Here is a 27,000-nt window from a genome sequence, read left to right as displayed (position 1 = left end):
GGTCCCGGAGCCGCGGGCAGCACCGGCCGCCCCGGGAGGCGCGGGCGGGCGAGTGTCACCGGTAGCGGCCGCCCGGCGGGGCCGGGTCTTAGTTTCGGAGCGACCAATCGCTTCGTCCGCCCCTCCCTTGTGTGCACGGCAGCGCCGAGCACCGGCACGGCTGGGCACGGCACGGCCCGGCACGGCTGGCACAGCCCGGCACGGCTGGGCACGGCCCGGCTGGCACGTCCCGGCACGTCCCGGCACGGCTAGGCACGGTACGGCCCGGTACGGCTGGGCTCGTCATAGTTCGGCACGGCACGGTCCGGTACGGCTGGGCACGGCCCGGCCCAGCTGGGCATGGTACGGCCCGGCACGGCTCGGCTTGTCATAGCTCGGCCCGGCCCGGCCCGGCACGGCACGGCTCGGCTCGGCACGGCACGGCACGGCACGGCACGGCACGGCTCGGCTCGGCACGGCTCGGCTCGGCTCGGCTCGGCACGGCACGGCACGGCTCGGCACGGCACGGCACGGCTCGGCTCGGCTCGGCTCGGCACGGCTCGACACGGCACGGCTCGGCACGGCTCGACACGGCACGGCACGGCTCGGCTCGGCTCGGCTCGGCACGGCTCGACACGGCACGGCTCGGCACGGCTCGACACGGCACGGCACGGCTCGGCTCGACTCGGCTCGGCTCGGCTGGGCACGGCGAGAGAGACCTCCCGGCCACGTGCAGCCCTGCAGCATCCACATCCCTCCACCCCCCTGGCACGGCCGAGGGTGTCTCGGGGTTGCCCTCCCCACACTCGTGCGTCTCCTACACCAGGCTCAGGTGCCCGACGCGTCCTGCCCTGGCGCTGCCCTGCCCGGGGTCTGTCTCCCCTCGGTGCCCCCCCTGCCCCGCTGCAGTGGGGGCACCTGGATCCCCCCGTGGGGGCCAGAGCACGGCGCCTCCATCTGCCCTCAGGGGTTGTGGATTTGGGCAACATCAGTTTGGGCAAAGATCCGGAACCGACCCTCCCCAAAAGGCACACCCACTGAGCACCCACACGCCCCCTTAGGTCCCTGCTCCATGTGTGCAGCCCTCTGCTCCCCCACCCAAACCCCTCCATATCTGCTCCCTCTTGGTGACCCTCACGTGCCCAGCCTCTGCCTGGCCATGGTGCTTATGCCACCAGCACTGTTCCCAGCAAAGGCTTCGGGGGAGACCTGGACTTGGGAGACTGTGGTGATGTGCGAGGAAGCATCCCGCGAGGAGGCGGGTGTGTGGCAGCAGGGACAGTGACTCCTGGCACCCCAGGACGATTTCTCCTGGCCTCAGGGCTGCAGCTGAGCCCTCTTCTGGGGACAGCAGGCTGTGACAAGGATTGTGCCTGTGTCACACGTACCCAGTTGTCACTTGGGAAAGCAGTAATTGAAGTACTAGATGTGCATTAGCAGCCGGCAGCCAGGGCTTCCTCATTTGGGGTGCTCTTAGCCCCAGGCAGATCGGAGGCAGCGACCCCACAGTCCTGTGCCCAGCTGTGCCCGCTCTCCCCAGCAGCTTCCCCCCAGATGCTGCTCCCAGCCTGGCCCATGTTTGCTGGTCCCTCCCTTCTGTTTGGAGACCCATTCTCTCTTGTAAAGAGGGGTCACCTTTGGTGCTGTGATCGAGGCACAGGGTGTTCACAGGGTGTTCACAGGCACCAACGCTGCTGCCCTCTGGGCTCTGGCTCTTTGGGGCCAGGACTTGCAAAGCAAAAGACAGCAGGCTCAGGCAGTGGTGGCTTCCAGGGCCATCACCAATGCCTCTGCTGCTGCTTGCTGGGGTGCAGATGGGAGCTCTCTACACACCCTGGGACAGTGGGAGCCTGTGAGGGTCCTACAGAGCATCTGCTGCTCCAAATGGCATGGGCAGGAGAGGGGTCCTTGCTCCAAGCCATAGCACTGAGCCCTGCCTCAGTTTCCCTGTCTTTTCCATGCAGGGAACAGTTAGTCACTGTCCTTAAAATGCTTTGAAAAAACTCACGTGGTTATGTTAGTATTAATAATAATATCATCCAGGTTTTATCACTGAAATTGCTGCTGGAGATGGAAGTTTCTTAAAGCCACAACTGCTTGAGCTTGATTTAGTTTATATGAGTGAAATCATTATAAATACAATTGGTTTATTTGCTGCTGTGCTGAAGCAGACAGGAGCAGTTACCAGTCAATATTACCTTCTCCACCTCAGGCCCCAGCCCTTCCATGCCAGCCTAGAGCTGCTGGAGCTGGGGCTGCTGCCGACAGGAGACCTGCTGCCCCAAGCACCCTGGCAAACCCCTGCAAGGGGACACGTGGTGGCTTTTTTGGGTAATAAGTTAGGCTGGCATCCCATGGGTGGTGGTGCTGATGGCAGGGACAGCATTTGATCCACCTGATGGGAGACACCAGGACAGGAGGGGTTTGGAGACAACCAGAACAGGCAGCAACAGAGCTGGCCCATGGTACAGCAAAGGCAAGACCATTGCTGTCCCCTTGGAAGGACCCTGTTGACTCAGCTCTTGCAGAGGTGCCCTGGGGCTTGCTGCCCTGTTTGGGACTGTCCCATCCTGGGGTACACCTGAAAATTGTGCTGAAGGTGCCCATGGGAAACCTGAGCTCCACAGGCACCTGGAATGGTGTCTGTGTGGAAATAGCCCGATCAGCTTTAAGGAAGTTGGTGACTGTTCCCAGGGCCTTTGCCACCCCTTAAGGAAATGCACAGACCTGCTGAGTAGAGGGGGGACAGGAGACTGTATCCAGACCCATCCTACCCCCATCCCTGCTCCTCCCCAGCCCCAAGGACTGCGGGGCAGCGCCCTCGGGTGCTCTGGCTGCAGCTGGGAACTCCCCCTGCACTTGTCCCTGCAGGTCAGCAGTGCCAGACCCCAAGCACCGTGGGGCTCACGGGGCTTCACCCCTGGGAAAGCCCGAGGGGTGACACCAAAACAGGGCTAGAAAAGAAATGGAAACAAAGAGCTTGATCTGCGAGACTCCAATTCACTCTCAGGGGTGCAGAGGGCGCCTCTGCCCCGTACAGCACTGAGAATCATACAGAGCTGCCATATAGAGATCTTTCTATGTATATATTTATAGGTATGTATATATTTATAGTGCACTGCATTTAAAACAGCCGGGCTTGCTTCTTCAGCTCGTTCCTCTTCCAGAGGGCCAGGCGGTCGAACTCGGCAATGGTCATGCCAAAGATCTGGTAGAATTCCTCCTGGGAGAGGTGGCGCTGGGGAGAGAGGGGTGCTGGGTCAGGGCTGGGGACCAAAACCACCACCCAGGGCCAAGGGCCACCACATGGGCAGGCTGTATAGCTGCAGTGGGGGCAGAGGGCATGAGAGGGGGTCTGATGGCACCCCATGCCCAGCCGGGTGCAATGGGGGGGCTGCAATCCCCAGCAGTGATGCTCTAGGAGAGGGGGAGCACCTGGCTCCCTCCTGCTCCTGCCAAGCGCAGTGTCATGGGCATAGGGAACAACACAGGACCACTGGGACAGTGTGCTGGCACGTGTGTGCTCCTGGGGAGCTCTGGAGATGTTCCTCACATGTCCACAAGCCCCTTGCAGCCCCATGCTGCCTTCCAGCTAAGGGGACACCCCATAGGACTGTGGACCTCTCACTCTGAGGAGATTGTCCCTGGTGGAGAAGGGTCCCCTCACCTCTAACCGAGTCCTGTCCACATCTTTGGGCAGCTGGTTCCTCCCCCTTGTTTTCACCAGGAGCAGCTCGTAGGGGTATATCTGCATGGGAACAGAAAGACCAACAGGTAGCGGTGGAGCCAGAAGAGGACAGTTGGGGCACACCTGGGGATGGGGCCATAGGGGTCACCAGGGCAAAGCCTTCCCTCACCACATCTAGCAGGGTTTGGGTGGCACAGTTGCCTCCAGGGCTTGGATGGACAATGTAGAGGGGGGGACGACTCGCTCTTGGGGTGACCCTAATCCACTCTGAATCACTTTGGTGGCTCTGGAAAGTCTGCTCACTCTGTGAAACCAGGAGTGACTGAGGGACCTGTGTGAGTGGGGAACCACCAGCACAAACCTTCCTCTGTTCCTCACCCAGGAGACACTTCTGTTTGGCTAAGTGCTTGGGACACTGGCAGGAGGGGAAGGACCTGAGCCCCACAGTGCTGAGATGGGGCTGTTGTGTGGGGAATGGAGTGTGACATAAATAAGGCATTGCGGGCAGAGCTTCCTCCTGAAGGGCCAGGGGACACATGGACACATCTCTGGGACTCCCTCTGGGTGGTACTTGCACCTCTGGTGGGCAGCTGCTCCTTGGAGATGGGGGCATCTTACCTTGTACTCTGCAGGGAGAGAGAAAAGACAGAGACCCGTGAGCCAGGCTGATCCCTCAGCTGCCAGGACCCCCCCCTCAGGACTGCAGAGACCCATGCCTGTCTCCCCCCTTCTCCTTCCAGCCTAGACCTCATCTTCTGGAGCTGCCTGCAGTGGGGTAGGCAGCCCCACAGCATCTGGCTCCATGCCTACAGGGTTCCCTGCCCACACTGCTCCCCAGCCCCACAGTGCCTTACCTCGCATCCCCCAGTTGACGGCGTTGGTGCTGTCGTAGTGGAACAGCTCGGCACTGGGAGGCTGCAGGAAGAATACAGGGAAGGATGGAGGTGTAAGAGGGGATGCCATCCAGACTCTCAGCATTGCACCTCCTAGATCCCTAGGACAAGGCACCCACACACCCCGAAGCAAGACCTGCATCCCACACCTGGCAGTGGGGAAACCGAGGCATGGGGCAGTGCAGTGACAAGCCCAGACCACATGGAGGCAGGACCAGATCTCCCAACACCCAGCAGCTTCTGGCCCAGGGTATAAAGCAAAGCTCTCACGTTGGGAAGCAACACCAGCATCTCTCTGAAACAGGACATTCAGGGCAGGCACCTCTGTCCTGTAGTGCCTGGACAGGGCAATTTGGTCCCAAATACGGTTCACTTTAGATTGGCACAGTGACAGCAGGCGTGCAGAGAATGGGGGAGCAGGACACCCTAGTCATGAAAGGGGAGCACTGGGGGCTGTGAGGAGCCTGAGGAGAATGATGAAGCGTGCAGAGATGCCTGGCAGCAGTAGGATCCAAGCAGAGCACACTTACCCTGTGCAGCCCGTTCCTCCTGTATGCTGGGAGGGAGGCCGACTTAGAAATGAGGGGATCTACAAAGAAGGCAGCGAGATGTGTAAGGGAAAATGCAGGGGTGAGCCCCATACCCCAGGACAGCACCCACTGGGCCACCCACACTCCCACATCGCTACCCAGCTCTACGTTTACCCAGCTCTGTCCCCTTCCAGCTTCAACTCACTTCCAGCCTGGATTCCTCCCATGCTGATATTCTTCTCCCCAAAATACCTTTCCTATGGCAGCTCTCCCATCTCACCCCTCAGCACAACACAACCTCTTCTCATGCTTTCCATGACTCATCCTCTGCCCTCGTCCAGCCCAGTGTTCCAGGGGCTCCCTATTCTCTCCCCCTCCTCCCTCCCCCATCTCAGCACCTCCTGCAGCTCAGGCTCTGACCCCACAGGCACAGGGGACTGGCCACAGAGGGTTGCAGGCTCACACACTCACCGCTGTCAGCCAGGTAGTGCGTCCGGGGAGCTGCAAGGAGAGCAGAGCTGGGCATCAGGGAGGACCCAACACCCTGCACCACACAGAGCTGCCCACCACCAGCCACATGGGTCCTCCTGGGAGCCCAGCGGGTCTGAGGGACACCCTGAGCATCCCTGAGCATCCCCAGCTCTGTGAGGACTGATATATCACAGGGAAGGACAGCATGGCACAGGCAGGGGCATCTGTGCTGCCAGGCTCCCCAAGACCCTCAGTGCCTGCTGCAGCCCTGAGGGGACAGGGGCTGGGTGCTCTGGGTGCTGTGCAGCGAAAGCAGCACAAGCAAGGCAGGCAACCCTGGGGCCTGCCAGTGAGTCTCAGGGCCAGGAGGTCCCAGATGAGGGGGTACACACACAGTGAGCCCCGACGACGTCAGGGGAAACTCAGCGTGGCTGTGCTGTGAAATTCCCAAGGGACCCTTTGACTGCCCCCTGCACTCACCAGGCTGCAAACACTGGCCAGGCAATGCCCCATCCCAGCTGCGGCACAGAGAACAGGTGGAGCTCTCCAGGGAAAAGAACCTCCCAAGTCCACCCCTGGCACCAGCGCTCTCCCACCACCCCACCCCTGTCCTTCCCTCTCCACCTCAGCAAACTTCCCAGGGGAGCTGGGGCTGTGCAGTGCTGGGTGGGACAGACAGATGGACAGGGCTGTCCTTACAGCCATTGAGGGAGCCCTCGTAGCCGGCTGTGTGCAGGGCTTCTCTGCTGCTGGCTGAGCTGCGAGGGGGTGTCCAGGGGTCTGCGTAGGAGTTGGACCGAGCCTTCATCTCCTCCCTCAGGATCAGCCTGCCGATGCCGCTCTGGATCTGGGAGGGAGGAAGCCACTTTTGCACCCCTCCTTTCATTACCTGGCCCTTCCTGACCACTGGCACATCGTGACAAGGGCACAGCACCTCCCAGCATGGGCTTGGCATCTCCCATCTGCTCCCTTGTTCTCAGAGATGGGGTGTCTGGGCAAGGGGTGTGTGTATTTCCCCTCCTTCAGGCCCCATGTTGGGGGTGGCCAAGGAGGGAGAGATGGCAGAGGGACGGTGGTGGCCCCTTCTTGGGTGGCAAAGCTGGGCTGTCTCTCTTCCCAAACCCAACCACCATTGGGATGGTTTGCTGCTGGCTCTGCCCTGCCAGGCTGAGCTCACTCACCTTGTGCATGCCCCGGTCGTACCCGTCCTCCTCACCTCCTGACGAGAACCTCCGTGCCCGGGGGGCTGCAAGGAGACATTTGGGGAGGGATCAGATATGGGTGAAGGTAGAGGCAGGTGGGAGGAGGTGGGAGGAGGTAGTCCCCAGCTGCATGGGGACAGCCAAGTCCCGAGGGCTGCTAGGGTTTTGGGGCCACTTGACAGGTATCTCAGCTCAACCCCACCTTTGGGTCTAGATGCAGCTCAGGGTAGGGGTTCCCTCCCAGGAATGGGGGCAGGAATGAGTTTCCCTTTCCCCTAGCCCCACAGGGAGCAGTTACCTTTGGGGGAGCCTTGGAAGGACCAGTACTCTGACTCGGAATGGTAGTATGGGTCTGGGGAGTAGGCAGGGCTGTACTTGGATGACTGTGCAATGTCTTCACTGGTTTTGCTTTTCGTGGCTGCAGGAAGGTTGTCTGCAAAAGGAGCAGGGAGAGCTCTAACAATGACCCTGAGTCCCACCAGCAGCACTCGCAAAGATCCACCCCGGGACAAAGCCAAATCCTCTTCCCTCCTCTCTTCCCAGTGACCACCACCAATTTATATCCAGGACAGCAGGGAGCAGAGCTGGGAACAATCCATTTCCAAACTGCTGACACCTCCTGGAGACAAGGGTGCAGAGGCAGACAGCGGGGACAGCCACAAGCAGAGGGGCAGTTGCTGTTGTAGCTGGAAAGGGACCCAAAGGGATCACAGCCCATGGCACCACAAGCTCTGGCTCCTGCAAAGAGCTTCACCCCCAGCCCCAGTACCACCAGTGCCACCAATGTCCCCCTGCCTCAGGCTGCCCCATCACCAGAGGGCTGTAATGGCAGGAGGGGATGGAGGAAAGCTCAGTCCCGTTGGGGAAAGGGCTCTTGCAGGGTTGCAAGGGAGAGTGGGGGTGGGCTGTGCAGCAGGGGGAGCAGAGGGGTGGCCCCATCAGCTCTGGCAGGGCCTCAGCACTCCATGGCAGGGACACACATAGAGACAGCTCTGCTCGGTCTGGTGACTGAGCCTCGGTGGCACATGTGAGAAACCCAAGGGTGAGCCCTGCTCCTTCTCCCAGAGGCCTGGGGTGCACAGGGGAAGGAGCACGGGCTGTGTGGCAGAGCCATCCCACCACCCCAGCAGTTACTTACAGCAGTGGGTGCAGCCAGCAGCGGGCGGTGGGAGTTGGGCAGGTGGGAAGAGCCCAGGGAGAGAGAAGAGACAGAGTTACTGCTGGGAGGAGACACTGTCCCCCTACGCACAGAAGCAAGCAGGGAGAGCACAAGCCAGCCCTGCTGAGAAACACCAAACACTGCTGTGCCTCCTCCCCAGCCTTCAACACCCTCTGCTCCTGGGCCTGTTTCACCCTGGAGCGTCCATCCAGGACAGGCTGTGATTTTTAGCTGGGGCTCCAGATGAAACGGCAGATTTTCTTCTTCATCCCTGTCCTGAGGCTACTCTAGCTCCTGGCATCAGCTAGCAGCAGCCTTGTCCTCTCTTCCACCCCTCTGTGGCCTCGCTCCCCCTCCCATGGCTATCCCTGTGCCCGGTGCTGGCAGCCCTTATCATCTCTGTTCCTTGCAACAGGGATGCTGTTCAAAGCTGCCGCCTTCTCACGCTGAACCCTGTATTCCGCTGCCCAGAGGGGAAGCAGGAACATCAGCCCACCAAAGCCATCTCGCCCTGATGCCTGCTCCCATCTCCCACCCTGGCCCAAATGCAGCTCCCCAGACCAAGCCCCACAGCGGCACCCTGCCCCGCTGCCCCCAGGAGCAGAGCCCAGACCCTACCGTGTCGCTTATAGATGGGGGGTTTCCGGTAGATGTTACTCTCGCCGGCAGCTGGTGGCAGAAGAAGGAAAGGGAAGAAAGAAGGAGAGAAGGGAGGACGGGGAGGTCAGCATGGGCGTGCTGAGAGTGGACAGGACAAGGGTCCTGCGGGAGATGCTATCCCCACGCCACGTTTCCATCACACAGCCGCCTCCAGGCCCACGCATCCCCCGGCAGCGCGGTGCCAGGCAGGCTCCGGGCCCGGCAGCAGCAGCGTGTTCCCGGGGCTGCCTCCGGGCAGCGGTGTGCACAGGGGACATGCAGCATGCACCGTGGGGCGGTGGGCGCTGCCAGCCCCGGGAGGGACTGGCAGAGCCAGGAACCACCACAGCCACCCCTGCCAGCCAGCAGCAATGCACCACGGCTCACGCTGGTGCCAGCGCCTGGAAGAACCATCTGCAATCTACCTGGGGGTGAAACAACATCAGCCAAAGCCTCTTTCCACAGCAGAGAGAGAAAAGAGCGAGCTGGGAGGGAAAGCGAGCTGGAGCCCGGCACGGAGAGCTACAGCCCCCGCGCAGGGGCCAGGCAGCAGAGCTGGTGGAGCAGGGAGGGGGCCATCCATAAACCACCGACCATCAGTGGGAGGGCAGGGCAGGGCAAGCAGCAGGGCTGAACCCTGCCAGGGATGGGATGGGATGGGATGGGAGCAGGGGACCATGTTGGGGAGCCTCCAAGTGTCCTCATGGTGCTGTCCCAGGGAACCAGCTACACATTGAGGAGGGTTCCACACTTTGGAGGAGGACAAGGGCATCAGGAGATGCCTACAGCTGGGGCTGGGGCTCTGGCCCCCCTGCACATGCTGAAGGACAGATGGGCAGCTCTGCCTGCTTCCCTCCCCACTCTTCCCTTCTGCCCGCTCTGTCCCCAGGGGCTCTGTGTGGCTGGGAGTGGGTGATGGCCCTTACCTGGTGGCCCCCTGCAATCCCTGCAGAAGGGGAGCAGGCATCTGGCAAGCCCAGAAGACTCTGGGGGGAGGGAGCAGCGGGCCCTATGGGGAGTATAAAATAGTCATCTGTAGCGGATGGGTGCGGAAAGGCCTCTGGCAGACACGCTTCGGCTTGTGATCCTGGGGAGGAGGCAGGGGAGGGACAGGCTCTCTGAAGGGGACTCGTCTTTGTGGAGGGGGTGAAGGAAGGTCGGGGAAGAGGAAGAAGAGGGATGTTGCAAGGATCAAGCAGACTCCAGGCGGCTCTGGGACGTCTGGGTGGTGACGGGGAAGGAGGAGGGTTCAAGCTGCAGGTCCTGTTTATGGATGGCCTCTACCAGGGGTAGATCCTGCTGCCAGCTGGCTCTAGGCAGGCGGTGGAGCTACGCATGCGACACAGGGGGGACGGCACATGCGGGCATGCCACAGACACGGCGCTTCCCCCGGGGGGGCCGGGGTGCTCCAGAGCCTACCTGGGATGTGGAAATGCTTGGGTGCTTGGTATGAGGTTGGAGTGGAGGACCTCACATCTAACTGGCTATAGTAGGGGGAGCTGCGCCCGCTCTCGGTGCCTACGCGGCGCACAGCAGAAGCAGCCGTAAGTGACCGAGAGAGAGAACAAGAGGCAGAAGAAAACGGGTGTTAAATGCAGCGGTGTTAGAAGAGTGGGGGGCAGCCCACGTGGTGGGGGTGACAGGGACGTGCGCCGGGCCGTGGTCCACAATGGGCAGTGATGGAGCAGGGGAAGATTTCCCGCATCTCTGGAAGAAGACAGGATGCAGAGGAAACCCCACGTGCTGGTGCTGCAGAGGCAGACGGCGACAGGGCCTTGGCGGTGCAGCGTGGGGGGCAGCTCGGGCAATGCAGGACCTCTGGAATTACTGACCTCAGATTGAACCAGGCGTTCCTCCCCAGCTCCGAGGACAGGAGACACGGCACAGGCACAGGCTCGCCCCTCCCCAAAACACACACACTCCAGGGTGTGTGCACACACACACACGTGTGTGTGTAAGGACCCCCCCCCTTACAGCTCTGGCTGGGCACAAGCATGCCCATGCACACCCCTCCCAGAGCTACCAAGCCAGCTGAGGGGTCTTCACTGGACCTGGGAGTCACTTCTCTCCCCACCCCATGAGCCCCAGCTCAGGGCTGAGCCAGGACAAAGTCCCCTTGAACGAGAGCCAGGAGAACCAGAGGATGCACACAGCAGAGTTGGTCACCCCCCCCCACAGCTCCTTTTGCTGTCAGCCTCCCCTTAGATGCCCCCCAGACCTCCCGCCTGCTTGACAGAGGAGGGCCCACCGTGGTCCCCTAGGAGAAGCAGAGGGCAGTCCAGTGATCCCTACTCCATTTGGGGGGGTCTCAGCTTAGCTGCACCTGAAATCCTCACCTGAGCGGTAGAAATGGTGGGGGGACCTCGGGATGGTGGGGGACATGCCCTGGCGGCTGTAGGTGGGGGAGTCGATGTAGCCAGGGCTGGAGGCTCGCCTCTGCCGCATGTCAAAGCTCTCGTAGATGTCCTGAGGACAGGGAAAGGTGTGGACAGAACCAGGGTTAGAGCTGGCAGGATGAACAGATGAGGCAGGTCGCTGTCTCAGCAGTCCTCTGGGGAGGTGTCCCATGGGTAAGGGTCCTCCTGGTTGTGGCAGCCCAGGAGGATGTATGCTCTGTGGTGTGACATGCCAGGCAGCGTGCAGTTCCTCCATGGCTGGAGGGGGTCCCCAGGCTGTTCTTCCCCCTCGCTGCCAAAGTTTGGGGCCAGATGATGGTGTCTGACTTTCACCCCCTTCCCCTGTCCTTGTTCCCAGTTACTGGTGTTCCCCTCCACAGGGCAGAAGCTGCACTCCAGGTCCACTATGCCAGGGAGGGCTTGCGTGCCCGGGAATGGAAGGACAGGACCCTCCTGGGCAGGGTGCCCCATCTCCCCCCACCTTAGGGCAGCACCCAGGTAGGGGGACATTCAGCAGAGCCCCAGCAGCCCCTGGGCAGAGGGATGCCCTACGGCAACAGCAGGTAACAGACCCCTCAGCGCCCATCGGGGACATTACCTGTGAGTACGGGGAGAGGGTCCCCAGGGACTGGAGGCAGCAAAGGGAGGAGAGAGAGAAAGAGAGAGAGAGACAGCACATGGTTAAGGGGACAGTGACAGCCTGAGGTCCCACAGTGGCTCATTTTCCCCATGTTACAGCTCATCGCAGCTGCCAGGCAGCGAGGGCAGGTGGTGGCACAGCCGGAGCCCAACTGTGGCAGGATGCCTGGCAGGGAGCCCCAGGCCAGGAAGGGAGTTGGTGTGAGGATGGCACCTCCTGAATCCGTAGCCTGTGCCCATTCTTGGAGATCTTGGTTGAGGGGCTGCAGGGGAGGGAAGGTGGCTGCTGCTGGCCTTCAGTGCTCCACAGCCACCGCCACACTGCCTGTGCCATCACCAGCAAGGCTGGGGGAAACCAGACTTAGGACTGGAGATGTAGGGTTGCTGCTGGTCACTACAAAATCCTCTTCCAGGACCATCTCAGGTCTGTGTGAGCTGCTCAGACCCTCTTCTCCCATGGGCTTACTGAAATAATCCGGCAGCCCTGTTCTGCCTAGGGGCATGGGGAAGGACAATCCCACCCCATGTGCTGCCCAGGCATCATCTCACTACAAAAACAGATTTACCAACCCCCTTCCCCTGGCTGTGGGGCCAGCACCCACGAGGGACAGCCCTGCCACGCTCCAGAGATGCCACGCTGGGGCTGAGTGCCAGGTGCCAGGCTTTGGGCTGAGCCTGCTGGCCATCTGTCCCTCCGCTCCAGAGGGATGCACGTGTGCTTCATGCCCTCCTCATCTCCTGCTGCCGGATGCAATGGGTGGGCTCCCTGTCACATCACTCCCGAGGGTGACATCTCCTCCCGCACAGCACTGCCTGTCCCTGCCTGCCAGGGCTGTGGCTCAGTGTGGGCAGGGAGCTGCCAGCAGCTGATAAGGTCACTGGTTTCTTTCTTACTTTACAGCAGCAGCACCAAGATTTCCCTTCGGGCTCAGGCCCTCTTCCCAGTGACAGGGAGCCTCTGGAAGAGGTCTTACCCCCCAATCCTGCCTCCCTGCGGTATTCCCACTGCACTCAGCAAGCCCACACCGCCCCAAATCAGGACCCAGCTCCCTGCATAGCCCAGCACGGGGTGTATGGAGACTCAGTACCTCCCCATAGCTATATCTCTCCAGCGTCTCATCCGACGTGTATCTGTGATAGGGCTCGTAGGAAATGAGGTCAGGACGCTGCACTTCGTAGATGGCTTTAATCTTGGGAAGAGCTGCCAGGTCTTTGTAATTAAGGATCTCATTATCCACTTTAGCCTAGGGAGAGGGAGAGACAGAGACAGAGAGACGGAAAGGAAGAGGAGGAGAGAAGGAAAGGGAGGCTGGAGAGCACAGTGTGGAGCCAGCACAGAGCAGGCAGAGCCCATCATCACCCCAGGAGCAGGAAGAGGTAAGAGATGCCTGAGAGGCTGCACTGGGAAGGGACAGAGGAGCTGGGAGGGTGGGACTGTGTCCCTCTGAGCGCTTCTGGTCTGTGCTGACAGCACAGCATGCTGCAGGGGAGAGGGGGCACAGCTCGTCTGTGCCACCCCCAAGTGCTGGGCTTGTCCCCACAGGACACCTCACGCTGCAGAGCAGCGCTGGGAACTGCTGCTCCCTTCCTTGGGGCCAGAGCATCCGTCCTGCCCTGCGCAGACGAGAGGCAGAGCTGTACTTACGCAGATGACACGATTTGGGGAGCCGATGCTGGAACCAGGGGGTGAGATGGAGGTTTCTGACGTCCTTCTGTGCTGTGGAGGCAGAAAGGAGGAGGACCAGTGAGGGCATGGCAAGGAGGGACCCCTGAGAGTAGGCACAATGCCGGGTACAGGAAGCAAGCTGTTGGCTTTGGGGCTGAATTTCACTCCCCATCCAGTTCCTCTGCTCTTCATCCTCTTGCTGCTGATGGTCACTGCAGGCTGCCTCATCACCCAGCTTTGTGCTCTGGCCTCTCCTGAGGCCTGGCATGGCCTGGCAAGCCCCAGCTGGCAGCTGTCCCCATGGCCAGCCAGGCAACAGCTCCAGGGGGGTGTGTGTGTGGGGGGGTGAGGGAACTGCTGTGCCCCCTGCCCAGCTGCAGGTCCCCACTAACAGCCTCAGCCACCTTGGGGTGGCATCCTTGGGGCTGCAGGGACAGAGCTCGCTCCAGCCTCCAGAACCCACCCTGGGCTCGACGCTGCCACAGCAGTTCATCTCCAGGTGGGACCTGGGGACAGCATCACCTGGGACATGCCACCCCTGAGAGACGCCCCTCACCCTGCTGCCTACCTTTAGCTTCTTCTCTGCTCTGGCTGCCTGCTTGCAGATGGGGTGCCACACTTCAGAGCCTGCAACGAGGCAAAGGGACAGTGTTCAGCTCCATGCAGAGCCCACCCTGCTGCTCCCCATCGCCCAGCTGCCCCTGCCATGGTGAGTCCCTCCTGTCCCTGCTGCCTCCAGCACTGACCTGCAGCCCCAGGGGACACATGCTGGTGCTCTCCCTATCAGCAGTTGCACTGAGCAACTGGTGTTACTGGAGTGTGAGCCCTGCACTCTAGGGGGTGGCACCTGGGGTGTGGCACCTGGGGGGCTTGCAGGGGCAGGAGATGGGAACAGGAGTCTTCCCATGGGGAGCAGAGCAAGAAGGAGGTAGGTGATGATCCCCAGGGTCACAGAGGGGTAGCTCCTGCTGGTTAAACTCAGGGTAACACTGAGCCTGGAGCACCCAACAGCCCCTTGCACACTCTTTGGGCTGGAACCAGATAAGCCACTGAGCTTCACCAAGCCCTGGGATGGACACTGAGCACAGTCCTGCTGCCTGCAACAGGGCTTTGTTGGGACAGCCACTCCAGCTCTGGCAGCACACAGTTCCCTCTTTGCCATCCATAGGACAGGTGAGCACAGGTCACTGAGAAAACAAACCTCCCTCTGTGTGGGGAATGGCCCCTAAGGCAGCTCCAGGCATGGATGAGCTCCAGCTCAAACCAAACCCAAACCACCCAGCTGTGCTGAGCAAAAGCCTTACCTTCTGGTGCTGCTTGCAGCATACCCTGGACAGGGGGGACTGGGGGGCAGTGAGGACATGGCTCTGGACCCCTCTCCCATGGGGCTGGGGAAAGCAGGAATCCAGGCACTCTGCACCCATCCCAGCCTCATTCACTGGGTGCAGGCCAGGGACACATCCAGACATGCCCGGCAGCATTCCCCGGCTGCGCAGGGCAGCTTGCAGGGAGCAAAAAGCTGCCAACGGGGTAAAAAGTCTCTTCCAGCTCATGGCAGGGAAGGTTTCAAGGAGAGAAATGATTGCAGCACTGCCTGGGAAGAGTGCAAGGTCCAGGGAGCAGCAGAGAAGGGTTCTCTGGTGCTGCTGGCCCGTTCAGCACCAATTGCCATCAGGACCCCAAACATCCTTGCAGCCAGCACACCCCCACACAGCCATACTGGTCCACACAGCCATACTGGTCCATGCCCTGACGTGGGGCAGGGGACTCCTTTCTTTGTGCAGTGGGATCCCTACCTGTGAGGTACATCTCCTCTCCTTCTGTGAACATCTGGTGGCAGCGGACACATCTGGCACAGGTGGGGTGGTAGTGCTTCCCTCCTGCCTGCAAGGGCAAGCAGAGAAGAGGAGCTCCTGGGCAAGGCAGGACATGGTGACCTGCTCACATCCCTGAGGGCAAGTGGCCCTGGCACCACTTGCTGCTGCAGGCAATGACAAGGTGAGTGGGGGGCAACTGCCCAGGGTGGCCTCGGAGACCTCCAGAACACACAGAGAAGCCCAGAGACCATTTCATCACTAATGTGCCTGACCTGCTGGGCTGTGAGTCAGACTGGGAACATTCTGCTCTCCTTGAACTGTCCAATACATGGGAAAGCAGAGTCAGGAGGTCCCAAACCCCCAAGGAGATACCCCCACAATAAATAGTCCACCTATGAATAAATAGTCCTTGCTCTCTGGAGGTAACCACGACCCCCTGCAGTAACACCCAGCCAAGCAGCCATGCGTTGTACCAGGCCCTTCCCTCCACAGCTTGGCAGAGAAACAGCAGATGTGGCCCAGGATGTCACAGCAGGGAAGCAGCAAAGAGAGGAGGAGGACCCCAAAGATAAACCTTGGAAAGCACAGGCTTCCTTTTGCTGTCAGACTCTCCCTGGCTGCCAGCCCCTCTCCCACAAGAAGTGTTTCTCCAGGGTGAAGCCATGCTCCAACTTCAGCAGGAGCAGCATGCTGTTCCCCAGCTGGACAGGAGCTGGGCTGCTCCCTCTGCACTTTGACAGGGACAATAGCTGTAACTGGGAGCTTGTTTCCACTCAAAGTGTCTGCTGGCATTTCAATTATAAGCTTGTTTTCTGGGCTGGGAGCTGGGAGGCAGGAGCTGGCTCAGGGTGGGAGGAATCTGGGCTGTGCTGTTACAGACCGACCCCAAAAGACATTTAACTCCCATAATAATCCAAGAGAGGAAGGAGGATAATTCAAGGTTGCAGAGGGAAGATGAGGCCCTTGCTGACAAAGAAGGGGGTTACAACAGAGTGGGCTGGAGCCAGTTTGAAACAGGAAGGATCAACAGGAAAATTTGCTGTGAGGATAACTGAGAATCTGCCAGCTGATTTCCCATAAAAACAAACCTGGAATTGAATGCCCCTGGAGTGCAGAGAGCAGTCCATGGCTTTCCCCCTCCAGTTGATGCCAGAAACGAGTGGAAGGTTTTAGGGTGGGTAGGGGAGATGAGTGGGAGAGTTTGGACCCCTCTGCCTTTCACTGCAGCGTGCCCTGATCCACAGAGGGACAGCCCTGTGCCCCAGGCACCATCCTGTGCCACCTGGCAGCAGCACAACGTACAGTGAGCCCACAGCCCAAACATCCCCAGTTCACACCCAAAAGCTTGATGCCGTGGCAGGAGAGTCACCAGTGGGATGGCTGCAGAGATGGGAGCAGCAGGGGAGCAGTGAAGAAGGCTGGTGATGGGAGAGGTGGGGTGGGAGAGGTCCCCATGGCAGCTGCCCTGCACCCTGGGCCAGCTGTGGCACCCATGGCAGGGGCTTGCACCGAACTCTGCACCAGCCTGAGCAAACACACCAGCTGGTTCCCAGCTATACAGATGTTAAATGGATTTTACCCCTAAAAGCCTCAGCTGGAGCCCCCAGCATCACTGACACCGTGCCAACAGGCTCCTCGTGTCTCATGGAAGGTGACCCACCGCTCTGCCAAGGCAGAGGCTCCCTAAGGACACCCAGTTCCTCCTGCTCTGCCGAGCCCCAGCACACAAAGCCCCACTGCAGCACCATGCTGGCACCCCTCAGCACCAGCCAGTGCTGTGCGCCCATGGCAGGCACGCTGAGCTGCATCAGCTGCAGGAAACAGCTCTAAACACGGGGGAAAAGAGAGGAAGAATAACCCAGCTAAAGCCCATCTCCCACACACGTGAGGTCAGTGTCCCTGCAGTTCCCATCGCTTGTATTTCCAGCTGGCTAGAGGGAGCTAGCGTGGAGACAGGGCACTGATGTGCCATCTTCCTCAGTCCCTCTCTGAATCTGGGTTTAGGTGCTCTTGGACCCTTTTCACATCCCCAAAATGTTGGCGTGCTGGGAAAACAAGCTTAGGAAAAGATCTCTATCTATAGATATCTGGTTTTCTATCTAGACTGTATGGGCTCTGTCACAGGTCAGACCGTGCCAGAGGGGGATGTGGAGGGAGCCTGGCTGCTCCCCAGCAGTATGCATCAGCCCAGTCCCAGCTTTTGTTTCAACACAGACCTCAGAAAAGCACTCAGAGCTCCCTGCTCCTCCTCCAGAAGCAATTCTGCACACCACAGGCAAACCCCGTCCCTTTCGTACTGGTTAATGTTACAGCTCGTAAAGGGCTGGTGGTGGCTGTGGGGGAAGAGACTGTTCGTTATCACTGGAGGTCCCTTAAAGACTCATTAATCATCCCAGCCTGGATGTGCAGCTCGCAGTGGCTGGGAGAGCCCAGAGGCTGCTGGGACAGCACGAGAAGGCTCCCTAAGGCCTAACATCATTTAAAGGCACCCTTTCCATTCCACTTTCTGCCAGAGAGGACAACCAAAGCCTGCAGTTTTCCAGGCAGTTTGAATCCCCAGCAGGCAGATACCGGGTAAGGGTGGGGAGCACTGGCTCAGCCCTGGCTGTGGGGAGGTGAGGGGTCCCCACAGCATCTGCATGTTCCACAGAGCTCCCCTGGCACAGCCCTCCAGCCCTCAGCTCCCCACAGCTCTGTGGCAGCACCTGCAAGGACGTGGCACCCCGACTCTGCCTGTGGGGACCCTGGTGCAAAGGGACATCACTTCCAGCCCATGGGGTCCCACTGCATGAGGGCGGCTGCCATGCCCAGGCGTGGGTGCAGTGGGCAAGGTGCTAATGCAAGATGACCACTGTCCAGAGCAGCTCATGAGGTTCAGCCAGCTTCTTCCCACAGCCCAGCATGGGTAGGCAGAGCTGGCTGACCCCTCCAGCCACAAAGAGCAGATGCTGGGAGCAGAGCTGGGCATGGAGGGCGCTGGGGGAGGTGAGGAAGCCAGAAGAGCCAAAGGAGATGGAGGTGAGAAAAAGCAGGGAGGGCTGTCCCCTTGTCACCACCCCAGGACCCTCTCCAGCTTGCAGGTGGACTGCTGCTGCCCACACACCTCTCACACCCTGTAGAGCTGCTCTCTCTCTGTCCCCTCAGGCACGCAGTGGCAGGAACACCCCATGCTTGTCCTGGCTGTGCTGTCATTGCATTGAGTGAGGAAAACCCCAGAGCAGTGCAACAAGTGCCTCAGAGGCAGCAGGATCCGACATGCAAGCCAGGCTGGCAGCACCATCTCCAGGGGTCCTATGTCCCCTCTGGCTCCTCCCACCCACCCTCAGACACCGAGCACCTTATTCCATGTAACACCCAGCCCCTTGCCCTGCTGGGTGGCTGAGGAGGCTCTGTCCTGGCATGGGATTACTGGGGACCAGCCTGCCCAGGGGAGCAGCGTCATGGATTCGATGTCAGCAGAGCCTCTGGCTTCCCCCTGCTCCATTCAGACATTTGCTGATCAAGAAGCCCCATGATGGGCAGCTGGCCCTGGTAACCACTGCAATGCTGAGCTCATGCTCACAGCAGCCAGCAGTGGGACTACTGCCGATGCCTGGAATCAGCAGAAAGCCTCCCCAGGCAAAGGCAGCTTCCTGAAGAGGGGAAAGATGCTGGTGGACTCTTAGCACCTGCCCCCAACTTCAGGGGAGGCTCCCTGGGTGCTCCCAAACCAGCCCAGACAGCAGGACCAGGGGGGGGACTGGCTGCCTTGCTGACCTGCTTTCTTCACCTGTATCTGACCCCTCCCCAAATGTCTCCTTGCAGCCCCCCGGGCCCGGAGGTTCTCGTCAGGAGGTGAGGAGGACGGGTACGACCGGGGCATGCACAAGGTGAGTGAGCTCAGCCTGGCAGGGCAGAGCCAGCAGCAAGACATCCCCATGGTGGTTGGGTTTGGGAAGAGAGACAGCCCAGCTTTGCCACCCAAGAAGGGGCCACCACCGTCCCTCTGCCATCTCTCCCTCCTTGGCCACCCCCAACACGGGGCCTGAAGGAGGGGACCCCCCTGCCCAGACACCCCATCTCTGAGGACAAGGGAGCAGATGGGAGATGCCAAGCCCATGCTGGGAGGTGCTGTGCCCTGTCACAATGTGCCAGTGGTCAGGAAGGGCCAGGTAATGAAAGGAGGGGTGCAAAAGTGGCTTCCTCCCTCCCAGATCCTCCTTCTGAAAACATCAGAGTAGAAGCAGAAAGCGTGACAGGACACCTCCCCTCCAGGAGCAGGGAGCACAGGGAGGGCACTCCTGCCTGCCTGCCAGGAAGGGCCAGCCCTGAGGGGTCTCTCTGCCCCTCCCCAACAGCAGCCCCCACTCCCTTCACCAGCTGTGCAGCTCCATCATCACCCAAAACATGCCCCACAGCCACCTGCACCCATGCCTTGCTGTAGCATCTCTGTGGGATCCCTGCACTCCTCCGTGGCTCTGCCAGAGTGGCTCCTGCTAGCCAGCAACATAATGAGCAAAGCCCCCTCCAGATTTGGCCCAGGAAGGGGACCTCCTGCCCTGAGGAGGGGTGTGCCATGGGGATGGTTGCCCACTGGCAGGGTGCTGCAGCCCCTCATCTGGCTCAGCAGTGGGGAGCTGTGCTGGATCTGTTTCCAAGGCAACAGCAGGCTGCCTGCACAAGGATGCACTCAGCAGGCAGGCTGGGGTGGGCATGGTGGGGACACTCTAGAGTCAGGCACCGTAGCAGCTGGTTAAGGGTAGTGTCCCCACAACCTGGGCTCTGGACATGTCCCAGCACTCCCAGACCACCACATGCTCTGGCTGCTTCTGGAGCTCCAGGACCCCAGGTCTGCAGCGTGGTGGTGCTCCTTCCCCTCCTCCCACCCTCCAAAGTCTGTCAGACTGTGTCCTTACACCTCTCACTGGAAGAGCCACGGCCCTGAGAGACCGAGGGGGAGCACAGCAAGGGTGCAGGATGATGAAACTCCCACAGCACTCCAAGGCAAGCACCTCTGGGCAGGACACACACGGTCCCTAACACAGGGTGGGTGCAGCCCTGGCACTCACCTCCAGGACCCTGCCGCTGATGTACCGGTCACAGGTCTCACACTTGATGCCAAACTGGGCATGGTAGTCAGACTCACAGTAGGGGACGCCATCCCTTTGGGAGAGGGAGAAGGGGGTGAGTGGTGGCTGAACCGGGCTGGGCACCCCCCTCACTGCCCCCCCAGCGAGGGCAGCCCAGCGATGGCCAGCACGCCCCAGCCTGCCCCAGCACAGCAGCACTCACTTGCTGATGTACTCGCCGGTCAGGATGATCCCGCACGTTTGGCACTTGAAGCAGCTGACGTGCCACTGCTTCTCCAGAGCCAGGAGGGACTGGCCTTGCTTGATCTCCTCCTTGCATCCTGCACAGTCTGAGGGGACAGAAGCGGGGGTGAGGGGCATGGGAACACCGCTGGTCCCCAGGAACACCCACGTTTGCTGGCCCACACTGAGGTAGCCCAGCTGTTTAACCTGGCAGCTAACCCCTTGCACCCAGACAGGAGCCTTGGCACAGGGCACCCTGTTTTCTAGGGAATGCTGCTGTTATAAACACCCTGCTCCTGAGAGCACAGCAGGACAGTCTTCTGCCTCCATATTCTTTATGGAGAATAGTTTCTGTATGGGAATACACCAGGAGGAAAGGCTCCTTCTGGAGCTGGGACCTCTGAGGCATCACTGGCACCCAGCCACCCCAGCCATGCACCTGCTGCAGCACAGAGCCAGGTCTCCCTGATGGGTGACGAGCTTGAGCCAGGGTGAGAGGGGGACTGCTGGGGCCATGCTGCCCTGGCAGGTCCCATGGGGCTCCCCTCCAGGGCAGGAGCAGTGGGAAGTGTCCGGCAGCGAGCGCAGCAGAGGAAGGGCTGTGCTCTCTGGCAGACTCATCCGGCCCCGCTGCAGGATTTATGAGACTCCCTTCCTTCCCCGCTTCCCCTGGCTCCCACCAAGGCTGGGAGCAGGAAGCACATGGGCTTCGGACCCCTGACCTTGACCTCTCCTTGTCCTCTTCTCCCCCTGAGCAGCAGGTTTGCCTGGATGGGGTTTCTCCTTAACCCCCTCCCTGCTGCTTCCCTCCCTGCAGCAGCACCAGGGAGGTGCAGCAGCACCATGCAGGCAGGCTCTTCCACTCAGCCCATCCCCAGAGAGCTCCACATCAAGCCTCTGCTCACTGGACAAAGCTAAGGGGGAAGGATTTTTGACCCTTGGCAGGCCGTCCAGCTTGGCTGAGCCAAGATCTGTTCCTCTCTCACACAGGTCCTGCTGTTTTCTGAGCTGCTCCCAGGACTTGGGGTGGCTGGGAGAGGCTCAGCATCCTGCTTCTAGGGGTGTCCTCCCTGCAGAGTGCACCAACACGGGCTCCAGCAGGCACACCTCCCCTGCCACTCCTCCTGGGTGGCACTGCCAGGGCCACATGCTGGCAGCAGACTACCTCTGGCTAGGAATAAGGCATGGCTCCCCCAGGGAACCCTGCTCTGCATCCCAGGCAGGACCACTGGTGGGAAGGGGATGGGAAGGGAGAGGAAGGCTGGTGAGAGGCAGTGCATACAGCTGCCCTGCCCCTGTCCTGCTACCGGAGGCAGCGGGGTGCTGTGGGCTGGGTGCAGCCTGCCTCTGGGCAGCTCGGGGTGCCCATGGAGGAAGATGGGGGAAGCCCTGTCCTCTGGCTGGGGCTCAGTCAAACCCTGCCACATCCCCCAACTCCCACTGAGGCTGTGGAGACAACTTGTGGGGGCAGCTTGGGGGGCTCCCCAGCACCGACCTGTAACTTAACCTAAACAGCCACCACCAAATGCCACTGTGGTGACTGGGTGACACCACAGTCCTGGGTCTGGCCCTGGCTGCAGGATTCTGCTCCAGGGCTTTCTGAGCCACAGCAGCAAGGGGCCCCACATCCCACCCCCCCAGCTCAGCCTGCCAGTGTGGCAGGGCTTGGGTACCACGCGTGGCACATCTCCTGGCTCTCCCTTCTCTGCCTTCTGCCACCTGCCCACACACTGCACTGGGACAGCTCCCCTGGGACTTGACAGCAGTGAGTGTGGGGCCATATGGGAGACAGGGAAGCACAGAGCATGTTAACACTGCAGCCCCCTCGCTCTGGACATGGCTGCAGTGAGCTCTGCATGCACCAGCTCCATGCTGCAGGGATACCCTACCTACCCACAGGATGCTCTGTGGTGGCACAGGGCAGCAAGAAAAAACTGTGGGGAGCAGAGCATGGCATGAAAGGAGGGTATCCCAGGGCAATCTGAGGGCAAAAGCATGGCCAAATTCACCCAGAAGAGCCTGTCTATTGCTCTTGCTGAGTTTTAGCTTGGGTCCATCAGTGCAAGTGGATCATGATAAGCTTTTCAGTGCTTGTAGAGGCAGCAAGTGACAACAGTGCTAGGAAAGCCAGGTGAGTAGTCCCACAGCTGGACCTTCAACAGGGAACTTGGTACAGCTGGACATAAAGCAACACCTGGGCACTACCTTAGTACAAACCCAGCTCTGAAAGCCTCCCACTGCCCCAGACAGCATCTGCTGGGATTGCAGCACCTGCCCAGGTCACAAACAGGCCAAGGCAGTTTCCAAACCCACTGATGACCTGCAGCCCCTTATGGAGCTACAAGATTACCCCAGTGCTCCCCTGAGACCCCAGCGCTCCCCTGAGACCCCAGCAAACACCCATGGCTCCCTGCAGTGCTGCGTGCTGGACCCAAAGCCTGTCCCACCCCCCACCCAAGCACCATCCAGGGGCACATGGTCCCTCTCCTTGCAGCCACCACGTAACATAAGATTAGTCAACTTACGGCTGGGCCCATGGATCTTGATGGGTTTCGAGCTGATGAGAGTGTGGGAGCAGTTTTGGCAGACACAGTCTTTCCCACTGAAAGTGACCTTGTCTCCGATGGGGAACGGCTTCCTGTAGCCAAGGAGAGATGGGGAGGTGTGAGCCACCTGCTCCCCACTAAGCAGTGCTTGGGGCTGACTGTCAGCTCCTCGGACCATGGTGCTGGGGAGCAGAGGGGGTCCAAGCACCGGCTACAAGGGGAGGCAGGAGAACTGAGGCAAGCATTAAAGCAAGTCTCCAGGCTGCAGAGGGAAGGGTCAGAGCCATTTCATTGCCTCCCAAGAGTTTGCACTGAGAGAACACAGAGGAGGTGCCAGCTGTGGTGCTGAGTGGGGAGCGAGAGGCTGCAGACTAGTGAAGAGCCCTCTCGCTGGGGCAGAGTCAAGGGCTGTGCAGGGGGAATCATCTACCCTTAGAGGTGGCTCCAGCTCACCTGCAGGTGCTGCAGACAAAGCACTTGGGGTGGTAGGTCCTCCCCAGGGCAGAGATGACCTCTCCGGTGATGAAGTCGCCGCAGCTGTCGCAGCGGGTCCCGTAGAGCTGCTGGTAGTCGTGGGTGCAGATGTACTCCTGGTTCTTAAAGAAGAAGCCTGACTGGGCCAGGTCACAGCCACACACTGTGGGGGAAGGACACGCACTCATCAGGGGGCAGCGGGTGAGACCGGCCCCGGGGCTGCAGGATCTCCAAGCACACTGCTGCTGCCTTTCCAGCAGAGGTCCCAGGGCATCCCTGAAGACAGAACTTTCTGCAGGCATCTCAGAGGGTTTCCGTTCCCACCAGATGCTCTGGGGCCTTCCCCCAGTACCACAAGATGTCAGTGTTGGGCTGTGGCAGGGTGCAGGGTGGTGCTGCCCAGCCAGCCAAGGCTGAGAGATCCCAGAGGAAACCCCAGCGCCGGGCAGGGGAACTCCTGCAGCCTTCAAACAGCCCGGGAAGGCCCTTGGCATCCCCTCCTGGACCAGTGGCACCTGGATGGGGTGTAGCCCCTCCATTTGACACTCTCATTGTGTCAGGAAGACAAGAACAAGCCTGCTTGTTTTCCCACACTTGTCCAGCCCAACCTCATTCCATCCTTGCTGTGGGAACCATGGGTGGTGCACAGCCCATCAGAGTAATCCAAGGAGACATGACAAGACCTGGCCCTTAGCGCCGTTTCCCTCTTGCATCTCCTCCATCCACAGAGACCTTAAGAGCATCAGACCCTGAACCCACCAGCTGCAGGACCCAAGGGGTAAGGATGCAGAGCATCCCCTGGCAAAGCTGCTCCCTGGAGCTGTGAGTAGGCAGCACAGGGCCAGCACCCACTGCTCTCTGAAACAGCCACCAGCTCCAGAAGAGCATCAGGAAGCAGAAGCAAGAGAAAAGGAGACAGGTCTGGGCCTTGTTTTCTGTGGGACCCACAGCACATCCCCAGGGGCTGCACAGCCATGCCAGGCTCTGGGGGACACGTCAGACACAAGCCATGGGTCTGCCAGGGGAACTGGTGGCAGCCAGCTGGAGATGGCAGGGGCAAGAGCTGCGAGGGAAGGTGAGACAGGAGGATTTCCTCTCATTATTTATTCCCTTTCACTTGGAAATCAGTCAGCAAGCACTGCCAAGCTCTCCCTGCTGGCTCCTGGACCCTTTGAAGCCAGTGGCTGTCTGAGCTCTTTGTCTGGATGCACAGCTCCGGCTGGATCCTGTACATCTGAGCTAGGCAGAGGGCTCTGCAGGGAACCCTGAGGGCAACCTGTGCCCCCCAGCTCCCTCCCAGAGATCCAGGGCTGCCCACGCCATGGGGGACAGGGGAAGGAGTCCCTCCAGCCAAACCCTCCATTCCCTGGGGAGGAGCAGCAAAGCATGGCCAGGGGGACAGGGATTTATGTTGTGCTTGGCATAGGGTGCTGGAAGACCAGAGACCTTTACAAAGCCCTGGTAATGGGATGCTTTACAACCCACAGAAGCAGCCAGTGGCCTGGTTGAGAGTGGCTGCTTCAACAAACGCACTAAGGAGCCCTTTGACATCAGCTCTGGGCTGTTAGCTTTTACAGCTCTGCAGCTCTCCTCCTGCTCAGGGAGACTCCAAGCAACATCTCTTCTCTGTTTCTGCCAGCCCCTGGGGGCTGCCAAGCCCCCACAGCATCTCAGTTGCATGCCACACATGGGTGGCAGTGATCCATCACCCACCCCCAGCCCTGCCAGGAGCTCCGTGTGTCTCCCCCACCTCGCTGCCTCTCAGCCAGGCTGGTGACACCTCCTCATCCTCCCCCCCCCCCAGCCCTGATTTGGGGGCAGGCAGCTGAAGGCTGCATTGCCCCCACACCACAGATGGGCTGTGGGTACGTCTGGGACCGGTGCAGTGTGGGCTGTTGGCATTTGAGGATAGTGACGATGCTCTGGTCTCAGCCACCCCTGCTTATAGCCTGTCAGCTCCAGTGTGATGCAGGGGCACTGCCTGTGCCGTGCCACCCCATGCTGTCACCCCATGCCATCACCCTACCACCTGCACCACATCACACACCCCCTTGCAGGACCCTGGCACCCCTGGGCATATGACCACATCTCAGCAGGTCAGATAAGTCTGTCCCCAGCCTCCTGCTTTCCAGACTATGCCCGGGACCATGGGGCAACCTGGCCTCCAGCTCTTCAAGGTGGCACCATCCTACCTTGGCAGGTGAAGCAGCGGATGTGGAAGTGATTGCTCTGGACACGTACCACCTCGCCCTTGCAGGTGTCCCCACAGCGGTAGCACTGGATGACGGTGGAGCTGGTCCCAGGGGTGTAGGGGTTTTGCTGATAGGGAACTGCTGGCAGAAAGGGGGGGAGGGAAAAGTGAGAGAGGGGAAGGATCTGTTAGTGTCCAGGACACAGCTGTGCATCACGGCACTGAGCTCAGATGGGAGCTGCAGAAGAGCTCTCCGGTGACTGCGACACAGCAGCTGGACATCAGGCCATGGCTAAGGACCGTGCTGATGCCCAGGGACTGAGCTAGGTGCCCATCCCTGCCTGGATTCAGGCTTTTCCTGTCCCCTCAAAAGACATCCTCCCTCCCAAAGCATTTGGCTTGCAGTCCTAAGTGCTGTACAGCCAAGTGCCCAGCACTGCTCCCTGTCCCTGCATGGATAACCAGGTCACCTGGACCGTCATCCCCAAGCCATGCAGAGCTCCCCAGATGCTGCCCTGTCTTCTAAGCAGGTGCAGAAGGGCAACACAAGGACCAGCTACCCACCAGCTCTGCTCAGCCCTTGGGCAGTCCTGGCTTGCTGCTGACCTGCTCAAGACCATGCCAGCGAGCAGGGATTTGGCAGCAGCATGGGAAGGAACTGTTGACTTTTGGAGCTTCCACTTGTTTGGTTAGGAACTGGATGAAGAAGTTATTTTTCAAGGAGCTTTCAAACATCACAGCAATTGAGTGTTTGGCCCTGATGGGACTCTCACCTCCTTGGTGAGAAGCAGCATCCCAGCCCCACTGCTCCTTCCGGAGCTGCACGTGCAGGGACCACAGGGAAGAGAGGGCAATGCAGCTCCCAGAACAGAGAGCAAGACCTGGCCTTCTCCAGCTGCAGAAGGTCCTGGAACTCACCTCCACCCTCACCCCACTCCAGCAGCTCTGCAAACCACCACAAAGGACCCATGCTCTGCGGCCTTGCCTCGTGCTCCAGGTGAGGAACTGTATGGAGTAGGGGGGTCTTTCTGCTGTCTCAGCCCAGTCTCCAAGCACACAGAGAAAACACCTTAAAGAGCAGCTCCTAATTGCCCTGCCCCACCTGCAAGTGCAGGGGCTGCTTGCAGGAGCTCTGGGCTGGCTGACACTATGCACTGCAGGCAGGGGCCAAGCAGCAAAGGGCTGTTTGCTGGAACAGTTCAGGGAAGGAATTGCAGTTTGGGCAACTCCAGCAGCAAAGGGCAGGATTTCAACAGACCGGAGACTTTCTGACCCAGTGCTGAACTGCATTCCCAGGAACAAGAGAAGCAGCTGATTGAGACCTGGTATGTGAATTCCCTCCAGAGCAGGGAGGCAGGGCACAGGACAGAGGAGATCACTCATCAGAGAGGCTCCTTGTTCACCGTGGGGCAGATCGTG

At 60.1% G+C, this 27,000-nt stretch overlaps 1 protein-coding gene across 1 annotated transcript; it reads right to left on the bottom strand.

Moving 5' to 3' along the window:
• Positions 1-3,079: 3,079 nt before the first annotated feature.
• On the bottom strand, positions 3,080-26,551 carry ABLIM3 (actin binding LIM protein family member 3; the record flags this gene model as incomplete). The annotated part of the gene is made up of 23 exons (XM_084268883.1): positions 3,080-3,217; positions 3,647-3,727; positions 4,286-4,293; positions 4,522-4,582; positions 5,091-5,149; positions 5,562-5,591; positions 6,261-6,408; positions 6,743-6,807; positions 7,062-7,196; positions 8,541-8,591; positions 9,981-10,079; positions 10,898-11,027; positions 11,556-11,585; positions 12,685-12,840; positions 13,242-13,313; positions 13,831-13,889; positions 15,059-15,146; positions 20,128-20,221; positions 20,351-20,477; positions 22,896-23,008; positions 23,370-23,553; positions 25,583-25,720; positions 26,500-26,551. The coding sequence occupies 23 exons, from the start codon at positions 26,549-26,551 to the stop codon at positions 3,104-3,106; spliced, it is 2,094 nt and encodes a 697-aa protein (XP_084125009.1). The 3' UTR covers positions 3,080-3,103.
• Between the last annotated feature and the right edge of the window lie 449 nt (positions 26,552-27,000).

The sequence above is a fragment of the Gallinula chloropus genome (assembly GCF_964237585.1).
Source record: "Gallinula chloropus genome assembly, chromosome: 10".
In the NCBI taxonomy this organism is placed as follows: domain Eukaryota; kingdom Metazoa; phylum Chordata; class Aves; order Gruiformes; family Rallidae; genus Gallinula; species Gallinula chloropus.
The sequence above is the reverse complement of the archived record's forward strand: the minus strand, read 5'-3'. Positions and strand labels throughout refer to the sequence as shown.